The sequence below is a fragment of the Ovis aries genome, chromosome 2 (assembly GCF_016772045.2).
Source record: "Ovis aries strain OAR_USU_Benz2616 breed Rambouillet chromosome 2, ARS-UI_Ramb_v3.0, whole genome shotgun sequence".
Lineage (NCBI taxonomy): Eukaryota > Metazoa > Chordata > Mammalia > Artiodactyla > Bovidae > Ovis > Ovis aries.
In genome coordinates, this window is record NC_056055.1 from 190,452,076 (window position 1) to 190,465,459 (window position 13,384).

At 37.7% G+C, this 13,384-nt stretch overlaps 1 protein-coding gene across 1 annotated transcript in view; it reads left to right on the forward strand.

The window, feature by feature from the left end:
* Positions 1 to 13,384, forward strand: part of CNTNAP5 (contactin associated protein family member 5) — a 1,086,429-nt gene that overhangs the window by 925,596 nt on the left and 147,449 nt on the right. Inside the window, exon 19 of the mRNA XM_012140581.5 lies at positions 3,865 to 4,089. Within this exon, the coding sequence (XP_011995971.2) occupies positions 3,865 to 4,089 (225 nt within the window). The remainder of the gene's footprint in view (positions 1 to 3,864; positions 4,090 to 13,384) is intronic.

Sequence of the window (13,384 nt, forward strand, 5' to 3'; positions counted from 1 at the left end):
TGTTCCAAGTCCAGTTCTAACTGTTGCTTCCTGAATTTAAAAAAAAAAAAAGAGAGAGAGAGAGAGAAACACACAAACAAAACGATAAAAAATAGGATTCAAATATGTAAGGTTTTTTATTGTTTTGTTTGTGTGCTTCTCTCTTTTTTTATTATTGAGATGTAATTTACATAACCAAAATGTATGCTTCTAAAATGTGCAATTCAGTTTTTTTTATATGTTTACAAAGTTACACAACTATTAGCACTCCATAATATGTTAATAAAATGGAATAGATAGAATTTCTCAGCTACCACTATATGCAAAGGAAATAAATACAAGAAAATTGGATTTTCTTTTTGGTAGTTGTTTTTGAATGATAAGATTGGTTTTTATTTTTCTAGATTTCTGAGTATATTTTCAAATAGAATTCCAAATATACTATCTAATGTTTTTAATAAGTATTCCTATATAATTCAATTTTAATGATTGCAGTATATTCTATCTGGTGGAATGGCTTCTGTGTATTTAACCCATTCTATCACTGGAGCATTTTGCTGAAGCGATCATAGGACTCTGGTACCAGACCTACATGTGTTCAGAATTCTGGCTCATCTACAGTCTACACTGTGTGATGCTGGTTGTATAATTCGACCTCATGATTCCATGGTTTTGTCACATGTAATATGTGAAAAATTTAGAAATTCTTTGTGAATTTCTACCATGGAAATTTAACAAACACTTCACAAAGCAATTGAGATCATGCCTGGCATATTAAGTGTCATTAAATTGCCCGTATCATTATTTGGGAATAATCATCCCAAATAATGTATTATCATTATTTTAGATTAGCCCAAATTTTGTACACAAAAAATGCTATAGAACTTCCCTGGTGGCTCAGATGGTAAAGTGTCTGCATGCAATGTGGGAGACCTGGGTTCAATCCCTGGGTCAGGAAAATCCCCTGGAGAATGAAATGGCAACCTACTCCGGTACTCTTGCCTGGAAAATCCCATTGATGGAGGAGCCTGGTAGGCTACAGTCCATGGGGTAGCAAAGGGTCAGACACGACTGAGCAACTTCACTTTAACAATGCTATGATAAGCATATATGTATTAATGGATACATTAATGGAATTCCCTTATTAATGGAATTTCAATGAAAAACAGTATACATATATTTAGTAATTAAGCAATTGTCAAAAACTTACTGAAAAAATGATATGATATATACCTTCCTGCCAACTTGTATTTTTTTTTTTACTTTTTATTGCAGAAAAATTAAATTATGTACTGCAGTAGAGAGAAAGGTTCCAGAACTTCCAGGCATCCCTTACTTAGCTTCAACTGTTATTAACTCATGATCATTTTTATTTCATCTGTAAGCTATCATCCCTCCTCCTCTTTTATTATAGTGAAGCAAATTCCAGGTATCACATAAGTTCTATAAATATTATAATATGAATTATTAAAAGATAAGAACTCATAAAAGCATGTATCCACAGACTGGTATTAATAAGAAAATTTTAATGATTTTTGAATACTGTGAAATATCCACTCAGCATTCAAATTATCATTTCTTTCATTTATTTTCAGTTTTTTCGAAGTTTTTCTAAATCAAGTACAGCCTGACTGATTCTATAGAACTGCTAGCCTATTCATTAAGGCCTAATCTTTATACTTACTCTAATTCTAAATCTATTTCTATTATTAAGACCAGTTGTTTATTGAATTCCTACTATGTGCAGTTCCTTTGCATCCTTTCTCCCAACCCTTCTCCTCACCATGAGATTGAATTCATTCCTGTTTGTGTTAGCCTGAGGTTGAGAGAGTCACTTAGGAGAGCAGGAGAAGGTCATAGCAGCAGGGTCCAGGCCCAGGTTAATCTGCTCCGAGGCTACCAGGGGTACAAGTTCTCTCCAGCATCACCTTGTCTCCTAGCACCTCCTCTGAATTCCTTGCACACTTTCAGACCTAGTCATTACCAAGCTCTTCTTTCAGTTCTTCTCAGGCTACTCCTGATCACAGAAGGCTCCACCTCTGGGATTCACTGTCTTTGTCATTCTCACATCATATCCAAGGCCACATTCCATCAGTCTTATTTCTTTTCACATGTGTTCTGTCTTCTCCAAATCTAATCAGCACAGTTCTTTCCATGATGTAGGTGATGAAAGGATGTTGCCAATGTTGGTTATTGTGATCCTAGAGTTTTATGATGGTTATTAACAATAATCACCTTCAAGTGAAGATTTTTCTGACATTTAGCCCAGTGGTTTCAGATGTTCAGATTAATCAGAGGGCTTAAATATGATCAGAGAACTCAAACTCTTAGATTATAAAAGAAAGGAAACAGGGAATAAATCAAATTCATGTGTTTCACTGAATTTAAATTGAAATTCACAGTGTCTAAGTAATAAAAATCTTTATAACTGAGGCTAGGGAAGGAGGAAAGAGAAATTTGATAGGATAACTCTAGTTTAAAAAGTGTTTTTCATTTTAATTTACTGTCTCAAGTATAAAGAAAAATGTAATATGAATGCCCATTTAATATTCTTAGTATTTAATATACAGAATGATCTGAATTATACTTATATTCAAACACACATACAAACATCCCATAAAGGCCATTACTATTTTAACTAGAAGATAGTAGCTCAAAATGCCGGCCACATGTCCCTGAAAAGATTCACTTATGAAAAGAGCTTGAAAAAAAATAAGAAACATGCTTAAATCAAGCTGATGATCAGCTAGAATCCTCCCAGTTACCAGTGTCTGTGTATATCTCTGTAATGAGGAGTACTGATGCTATTCTAATCTGCATGAGACATACAAAACACTCTCCCTTGAACTTTTAGAGAAGAAGGAACCGGTATTCCCAACCTGCTAAGAAATATGCATAGATATGCCACATAAATTTTCTTTTGACACCATTGCAGACTGTTACAGAATTTTCACAAAAGTAGAACAAATCTGCAGTGGAATTAGAACACAAAAGCCAGATTATTTATGTTCTAGGTGCCACTGATTCAATCAGAGAATTTCATGGGGATAGTCAACCTATCATTCAGGAAAAAGAGAAATTAATCATGTTAATATAGATTCACATGTTTTTCTTTAACCAACAAAGACCTATTGTATATCAGGGAACTATACTCAATATTTTGTAAAAACCTGTAAGGGAAAAGAATTTGAAAAGATTAGATGCACATATATGTATAACTGAGTCACTGTGCTGTACACCTGAAACTAACACAAGATTGTAAATCAACTATCCTTCGTTTAAATAAGTAAAATAAAATAATTGATCTAGGAGTTGGATACCTGTGCCTTTCCTACTGTTTCCATGGATTTCCTCTCCTCCATTTCTGTTGGTCCTCACACATTTTGCAATACCATAGAGAATTACTTTCTCTCCCAGTATCCTACTCTCAGTAGTTTTGTGCCCACTCAACATCCTCCCAACCCATGAGAAAAACATACAAATTGTAAGGATTTCAGTTTTGAAGGAAAGAGAATCCAACGCAGTTTATTTCTACTGTGCAGGAGGTAGGGACATCTCATCTTTGTTTCTAAAGAAATCAACCTGGCACATGGTAGTTATTCTGCAAATATATGTGAAACCAGGCCTACATTTCACAATGAACATCTGAGCTTTCTCTTCTAGCCATGCAACCTTGTTCAAGGTGATTAACCCCGGCAAGCCTCATGTTTCTGCTTTGTAAATAGGAATGATGATTTCTGCTGCTTTAAAATTATCGTGGGAAACATATTCTATAATTCATGTAATCGTCACACAGTGACCGAAGTGTAGGAAAGAAGGAGTAAACAAGCAATGATGACTCTCCTGAATGTTTCAGTGTGTGTTTTCCTCTCTGATATTTTGCAGAGGTTTCTGCTGTTTTTGAGGCTGGCACTTCAGTAACTTACATGTTTCAAGAACCCTACCCAGTGACCAAGAATGTGAGCCTCTCTTCTTCAGCGATTTACGCGGATGCAGCCCTATCCAAAGAAAATATTGCACTGAGCTTTGTGACAGCCCAGGCACCCAGCCTCTTGCTATATATCAATTCTTCTTCTCAGGACTTCCTGGCTGTCCTGCTCTGCAAGAATGGTGAGTTCCGATTACATGAAGCCTGTGGAGTGTCATTCTGGACTGGAGGGCCAGTGCACGCCCTCCAGAACTCTGCATAGTTTCAGTTTTAATTTGGTCCCACTGGGCACCTTATTTCCAGATCTCCAGACCAACCTTTGGTTGTGCTTTACCTAATGAGTTGCATTGGTACTCAGGACCTGTGTCAATTCTCTGCTGAAGTTGCAAAGGCATTGGTTTTAATTTACTTTAAATATGTAGCATTCATTCTTTAGTATTTATTCTGTGCTGGAATCAATTAAGAACAAAGGAGATCATCAGCATATCTGAATTTCAGAAGGACACGCATGACATATATCCTGTCATCTATGCTGCAGGATCCTTTACTGAGGGCTGTTAAAACAATTGGCATAAATGCAGGCTGTTTTAATACAAGGTGATTGCCTTGGTCTTAAAGAGAAGCAATATAAGTGAGTCATAACCTTGTGGAGTATGGGGCTGGATGCCGGGAATCAGGTGTTGGAAAGAATGTGGGCAAAATGAAATATGCAAAGATTAGAATAATAAAGGGATGAGAATCCGATTCATACAAGGAATGTTGATGGACATCAACACTGAACATTTTAATGTCTGTTAGCAGAAATCAGGTTTCCTCCTCATATGACTTAATTCCACCCTGCAGTGATGAGAATCATTTATGCAGTCATGGCCAAGGACACTTTGAGATCAAAATCCTAGAGCATGATTAGAACAGTCCAAGAGGGCAGAGGTGGAGAGCCACATATTGTGTTCTCAAGGAATTCTTTCTCATGATCGAGAATGTCTTTCTTCTCTTGTAACCTGCTATATAGTGAGATGAGTTTGGGCTTTTGGACCATCCACCACAGGGATGGACTATGAGGGTGGGGAGGGTGGCATACAAGAAGCCAGGGATACACACTGCGCCCTCTCTAGACCTTAGATGGAAACTCTAGAAATTTCTCTTCCTCTATTTTCCTTGGATTTATTCTTCTATGTATCATCTTGCTTTCCAGTTTTTTATGACGCAGAAAACTAAGAATAATATTCAGACCATGGGTTGAATCGGGCCTGATTTACAATAGCAACAATGGCTAACTCTAAAGGACTCATTCATTCTAAAAGCAACATGGAAGGGAAGAAAAAAGAGAAATAGGGATAATGAGTGGTCAACCAAGAGTAAGAGTAATGGTCAACCAACTTAACAGTAAGAGACTCTACAAGAGAAAAGGAAAACATTACATGTTATTAGACCTCTTATTTATTAGCAGATTTTATATGATTAGGACCATTATAGCAACATGTCAGTTTTTATTTTTTTATTTTTATTTTTTTAGTTTTTTATTTTTTAAATTTTAAAATCTTTAATTCTTACATGCATTCCCAAACATGAACCCCCCTCCCACCTCCCTCCCCATAACATCTTTCTGGGTCATCCCCATGCACCAGCCCCAAGCATGCTGCATCCTGCGTCAGACATAGACTGGCGATTCAATTCACATGATAGTATACATGTTAGAATGTCATTCTCCCAAATCATCCCACCCTCTCCCTCTCCCTCTGAGTCCAAAAGTCCGTTATACACATCTGTGTCTCTTTCCCTGTCTTACATACAGGGTCGTCATTGCCATCTTCCTAAATTCCATATATATGTGTTAGTATACTGTATTGGTGTTTTTCTTTCTGGCTTACTTCACTCTGTATAATCGGCTCCAGTTTCATCCATCTCATCAGAACTGATTCAAATGAATTCTTTTTAACAGCTGAGTAATACTCCATTGTGTATATGTACCACAGCTTTCTTATCCATTCATCTGCTGATGGACATCTAGGTTGTTTCCATGTCCTGGCTATTATAAACAGTGCTGCGATGAACATTGGGGTACATGTGTCTCTTTCAATTCTGGTTTCCTCGGTGTGTATGCCCAGAAGTGGGATTGCTGGGTCATAAGGTAGTTCTATTTGCAATTTTTAAAGGAATCTCCACACTGTATCTTGCCACTATAATGTCTTTGTAAGGTCAATAAGGCTGGCTGAGGACACGGAGGCATGGATTAATTGATTAACCATGAGTTAGGGCAGCCAGCTAACTCATGACAGCTGGGAGCAGATGCTGGGTCTCTGAATAATCAGTAATCTTTCCTCTAAATTAGATCATTCTCCTCTGATGTGACTGAATTATAGTCAGATGATTACAGAGATGAAAGATTTCCTCCAAAGCATCTTTTGGCTATGGTTCTATGGGCACTTGCCTATGGATACAGATAATGCATATCAAAAATATATATATCAGATTACATATCTATTACTCTGTATACCTTATTATTTATATATACATATATCAAACTGTACACCTGGGCACTATTCTAATTAATTAATTAATATAATTAATGTAAAGATCACTTAGGCCCAATACTCCTGTGTGATTTGTGGTATTAATATAATTAGTATCTTAGGGTTGTAGAATCTAATGCATATAGTTGTTGTTCTTTGTTGTTTAGTCACTAACTCAAATCCAACACTTTTGTGACCCCATAGACTAGCTCACCAGACTCCTCTGTCTGAGGATTTACCACTGAGCCACCAGAGAAGCCCTAAGGCATGTAGACAGACATTCAATAACTTGCTTAAAATATCACAGTAAGAAGAGCTGGGTTTCAGTCTTTCCTCCTAAAATCTAGTAGACAGTCTGTAGCCTAAGGGATAAATTAAACATGTTTTATATATATATATATATATATATATATAAATTGCTTGAAAAGCAGCACATTTTAAATAAACTTAATTGGGAAGACATTCTTTTTTATAATTGAATTGTAGGTGGTTTAAAATGTTGTGTTAGTTTCAGGTGTCCTGCATAGTGATTCAGTTATATATTAAACAATTTTCGGTAATTAAATTGTTAGTCACTTATTCATGTCCAACTCTTTGAGACCCCATGGACTGTAGCCCATCAGGCTCCTCTATCCATAGAAATCTCCAGGTAAGAATACTGGAGTGGGTGGCCATTCCCATCCTCGGGGGATCTTCCTGACTCAGAGATTGAGCCTGGGTTTCCTTCACTTCACGTGAATTCTTACTCTCTGAGCCATCAGGGAAGTCCAGTTATATATACATATCTATTATTTTCAGATTCTTTTCCCTTATAGGTTATTATAAAATATTAAGTATAATTCCCTGTGCTATACATTATCTATTATATTCAGATTATTTTACCTTATTGGTTATTATAAAATATTGAATATAGTTCCCTGTGCTATATAGTAGGTCCTTGTTGGTTGGAAGGCAGTCATGAATTCTTTCTTAACCTCTATTTTCTTATACTCTAAAGCCTCACTTCACTGAAAGCTCTACCTACCCTAAAGGCATTTACATGCTTGAAACCCTGGTTAAATGCTGGAAGCAAGGAGATACATATGCCGTGTTTGTTGGCTTAAGCTTAAATGTCAGGGCTGGTGTAAAAGTCTTACAGGTCACTCAAATATATAGGAAATGGATTTCCAAGCTGTGGTTAGTAATAGAGTGTTCTCCCTCCCCTCACTCAGTTTCAGAGAATTAGTATTCCCCACCTCCACCTCATCCCACCCCAAGGTTCTAGGAAACTCTTGTTGAAGCACTGGAAGACTCAGTGGTTCAGGATGCTGGACATTTCCTGCTATCTCTTTTTCCTACAGAGAAACAACTAAGATGTGTGCTCATTCATTCATTCTTTTTTTCTAACTGAGGCATAGCTGCTTTACAATGTTGTACAAAAAAAATGAATGGAATACACGCATACATATATCCCCTTCCTATGGGACCTCCCTCTCTTCTCCACAATCCCAATCCTCTAAGTAGTCAGAGACAACCAAGCTGAGCCCCCTTTGCTATACAACAGGTTTCCCCTAGTCACATCTTAATGCTACTCTTTCAGTTCATCCCACCCTCCCTTCCACCCCTGTGTCCACTAGTTCATTCTCTACACCTGAGTCTCTATTCCTGCCCTACAAATAGGTTCATCTGTACCATTTTTCTACATTAAACATACATGTATTAATATACGGAGAAGGCAATGGCACCCCACTCCAGTACTCTTGCCTGGAAAATCCTATGGACGAAGGAGCCTGGTAGGCTGCAGTCCATAGGGTCGCTAAGAGTCGGATACGACTGAGCGACTTCCCTTTCACTTTTTACTTTCATGCATTGGAGAAGGAAATGGCAGCTCACTCCAGTGTTCTTGCCTGGAGAATCCCAGAGACGGGGGAGCCTGGTGGGCTGCCATCTATGGGGTCGCACAGAGTCAGACACGACTGAAGTAACTTAGCAGTAACAGTAGTATTAATATATGATATTTGTTTTATTTTCCTGATATTTCATTCTGTATGACAGACTCTAGGTCCATTCACATCTCTACAAATTACCCAATTCCATTATTTTTTATGTCTGAGTAATATTGTTTTATTTATACATATCACGTCTTCTTTATTCATTCATCTCTTGATGGACATTTAGGTTGCTTCCATGCCCTGGCTATTGTAAATAGTGTTCCTCTGAATATAAGAGTGTATGTGTCTTTTTGAATTATGGTTTAATCTAGGTATGTGTCCAGGAGTGGGACTGCTGTGTCTCTGGGTCATTACTAGTCCCCCGGCATAGGATCAGGACCTAGGGAGACTGACCAAAATAAGCAGGATACAGTATACAGTGCTGTCTCAAAACAAGAAAGAAGAGAGACTCAAACACAACCTTCAGCTTTTTCAAAGACAGTCTAGATAAAGGGACTTTAGTTGCCCAGATTCTCAAGCAATCTGGCTGTAAGTTAGATTTTGCCTAACTTTAAGGATGAATTTACTAAAAATTCAGAGATTATAACTGTAGAGTAATATACCTGGTAAAGAATCCGCCTGCCAATGCAGGAGATGCAAGTTAGATCCCTGGATCAGGAAGATCCCCTGAAAAAGGAAATGACAACCCACTTCAGTTTTCTTGCCTGGAAAATCCCATGTACAGAGGAGCCTGGCAGGCTACAGTTCATGGGGTCACAAAAGAGTCGGACATGACTTAGCAAATAAACAACAACAAAATACGTTGTGTGACAGTGAGTTTGTCATTGTAGGTCTTCAAAAAATAATTACATGGTTTGTTAAAGAAACTATAATAACTCTAGCAGTGGATGGCAGAGAAAAATAACCTCTTAATTTCTTGGCAAGTTTTAGGTTTTGTAATTCTCTTTTCCACGTCTATGTAGTCTTACATTTGTATTTCTTTTTACTAGAGCTTCATTCATAGACTTGGAAATGCTTGTATAAGGAGTTAAGAATTGGTATTCTATAAGTTGGGCTTCCCAGGTAGTGCTAGTGGTAATGAACCCACCTGCCAATGCAGGAGACTTAAGATGCTTGGGTTTGATCCCTGAGCAGGGAAGATCCCTTGCAAAAGAAAATGGTAACCCACTCCAGTGTTCTTGCCTGGAGAATCCCATGGACAGAGGATCTTGGTGGGCCACTGTCCATTGGGTTGTGAAGAGTCAGAGACAACTGAAGCAACTTAGCACACACACATTCTTTAAGTTAATAGCATTCTTTAATATTTTTCTTTAATTTTATATTGGGGTTGCAAAAGAGTCAGACGTGACTTAGTGACTAAATAATAACAAATAGTTGATTTACAATGTTGTGCTAGTTTCAGTATTCAACAAAGTAATTTAGTTAGGCATAGTCATATATTTATTCTTTTCAGATTCCCTTCCATTATAGATTACTACAAGACATCAAATATAGTTCCCTGTGCTGTACAGTAGGTCCTTGTTGTGTATCTATTTTATATACAGTATAAAATAGTAGTAGTATAAAACACACACTAGTGTGCATCAATTAGTCTAAAACTCCTAATTTATTCCTCCCCCCATTTCTACTTTTGTAACCGTAAGTTTGTTTTCTGAGTCTGTTTCTAGTTTGTAAATAAGTGCATTTGTATTATTCTCTTAGGTTCCACTTATAAGTTATATCATATGGTATAATATCTGTCTTTATGTCTAACTTACTTCACTTAGTCACAGAGAACAATACCTGTCTCCTTCATAAAGCTGTTATTAAGAAAGATGAATTACTGTGTAGAGATGTGCTGCTGATATTAGAAAATACTATATAGTATTTGTACACAATTATTATTACTGCAGCTTTGTAAATAGTAAGCCGACTAGCCAAGATTTGATTATTACCTTCATTTCTTCCACAGCAACATCAATAAAAAGAGATTTATTTTGGGAAAACAAGGGTTCCTACAATGTGTTTCCAGTATGTTCATAGTATTAGTGTATGCCCAAGTCGCGAAATCTCCCAATGACCACCAGGGAGCTGGTATCCAACGCAAAAACAAGAGAGTTTTTATTACCAAGCTCGAGCGGCTAAGGAGAGGAGCCCCGAGTTTTGGATTACACTGCTTTTATTGGGAATATTCAGGTGAAAGGGTAAAAAAGGGGGTGTTCAGGCTGAAAGACTACTGATTGGTTACCCTCTTCTATAGGGTTGTGTGTGGATTTCTGATTGTTTTTTTTACTTCCACAGTAAATCATTACTTCCAAAGTTAATCACAAAGGTAAATCATTACTTCCAAGGTAAATCACAAATTCTTGAACTTAAAGTCAGGAGGTTTAACCTAAGGGCTGATTGGCTCATGCACAGTGGAGCAAGTTTAGGCAATATCCAAAGTCTAAGTCTGTTTGCCCGGTACCTTTGCAAAATGGAGCTCTTTTATAAGATGAAGTAGCTTAGGCTCTTCATTAGGTCACTAATCTCACTGCCAGTGAAAGATATGGAGAACACTGAATCGTAGCAAATTAGAAATATTGCTAATACAACTTTGACACATCTCAGTGTAAAATATGCCTCCAAAAATATTAATGGAAGTAAAGAATTCTTACAGATTAAAAAGAAGAAGAAGGAAGAGTAGGCCAGCAAAGATGGTAAACTTTGGGATAGCGATTAGGAAAGCAAAGACAGTTAATTTGAAAGAGTCTCTGGCAGGAATTTAAAAACTTTTTTGTTGGTGTATAGTTGATTTACAGTGTTGTGTAGTTTCACGTGTACAGCAATGGAAAGGATTTTATAATAGGATTGATTCACACCTTCTGAGGTGGAGGGAAATGTTTTCTGTTAGGACAGCTTTCTTAACCTTTCTTTGATTTAAGATACCTTTGGGAATATAGTGGAAATTATGAGGAGAGGGTCATTCTTAAAATGAGTCTTTCTTTGTTCCCAAGAGGAAGAAAATGCCCACAGCCAACATCATACAAAATGGCTTAAATTTTGGCACTCTGGGTTAAGAAGCCAGGGCCTGGAGACCAGTAGATGAGCTGTATAAATACTGAACAAATTCCTGGCTTGCAAATGTATTTAATAAGGGCATCCAGGCCAGAGGAGACAGAACAATGGAATTCAAAGCCATGCTTGTAAATTTCTCCCTGGCAGGGTTTAATCTGGCAGCTTTAGAATTCTCCTTTGTCCTTTATCATTGTTCTTGAATTTCCTCCAATTAGAGACATTCAGGTTAAGCTGTTGCTGTCTTTTCAAATGAAAACAGGTTCTTCCTAAAGGAAGAAAAGGATTTTAATTTCTGAGATGGCAGAACAGAGGCAGAAAGGGAGACATTTTGGGGTCAGAGAGTCCTTAGGAAATAGAAAGCAACTGTGCTTCCAGAACCTGGGGTTTGGGACCACAGGCAATGGCAGTTGGAGGAAAGGGAGCAGTTGAGGGAGGAAAAGAGTTTAGAGAAGATGAGAATGTTCTAAAGAGACATTTAACTTTCACAGCATTTTATTGAGTGATGGCTTTGCCTTCCTTCAGTACCAGGAAGTTCTCCTTCATACTTGTCATTTAACAAATATTCACAGAGCACCTCCCTTGTGGCAGGCACTATTTCCTGTGTAGGAGAGACAGAGATATACAAGATCTTGTCCTGCCCTTAACCAGCCTAGTCTAGTGACAAAGTAAAAAGCAAACAAAGGCAACAATGTGTCATGTGTCATGGCTAGCATAGAGGCTCAGGTAGAGTGAGCAAGTCTTCCTGGGAGGTAGGGTCAGAAAACCCTTCGTGGAGGTAGTGACTCTTAAATTGGTCCCTGAAAGATGTCAGTGTTCTTTACATGACATTATACTTGTTAACAAAGTAAGTTGTTTTGATTGTTCCTCCTTTTTATTCCCAGTACTATGTTCGATACAGGATACAGGATGCTTGGGGCTGGTGCACGGGGATGATCCAGAGAGATGATATGGGGTGGGAGGTGGGAAGGAGGTTCAGGATTGGGAACTCATGTACACCCATGGCTGATTCACATCAATGTATGGCAAAACCGATACAGTATTGTAAAGCAAAATAAAGTAAAAATAAAAATTAAAAATTAAAAAAAAATAAAGAAAATTACTTAACAACAACAAAAAATATTCCCAGTACTTATGAAATATTTTTTTAACCAATCAATTCCCATTTCTACTCTTTTATCATCTGTTCTTCTTGACTCTTTGATGGCAGGTTAAAAAAAATAAATTTAAAATGTGTGATCATTTTAAGACCATCAGTCTTGGGTGAAATGACTTCTGCACAGAATCCAAACAGGACTCCAGGTCACCTTCCCTCTGGCTCCTCAGCTGCCCTCCAGCACCAAATGGTATATCTATCTGACTTTCCTTCAGCAATTTCTTTTTATCATTTTTTTTTTTACTGTATGTCAATATATTCATAAGATGCACTGTCTGCATTTGTGATTGAACACAGCTTGGAGGGAATAATGATGAACCCAGACACTTCTTCACCTTTGGAACAGACTGACTCAAGGGAGATAGGGATGAAAAGGAATCCCGAGAGGGAGTGTCTTCAAAGTACAATCCTCAATAGCTGTAGCCAGGGCTACTACGCTACTTTCTCAAGGAAGACTTTCAAAGTTTTATCTACCCCCATCACCCTGTCTCTGACACTGGCATATGCTTGAGATTCCTCAGAGTCACAAGAATTCTGATAAACAGCTTGAAAAAAGCATGCATCTGAAGGCATGTCTTCTTGGCCGTACTAAACCCCGATTGCTTTTATCTCTGGGCTTGTATCAAACAACGCTTTGCTGCTTGGAATTTAAAATTCCCAAGTCTTTTCATATCACCCTTACTTTGTTTGGGTTGGCTCATTTGCTACATTTCTGAGCTTTCCAGTCATTTCTTGCTTGGAGATACCAGGTCCTGCTGGACCTCTATCCTCTGCCTCAGTAATATGACTGTGACCTTGAGAAGTCACTTCCTCTAGAGGAAGGACAGTGACATAGGTAGGAGCA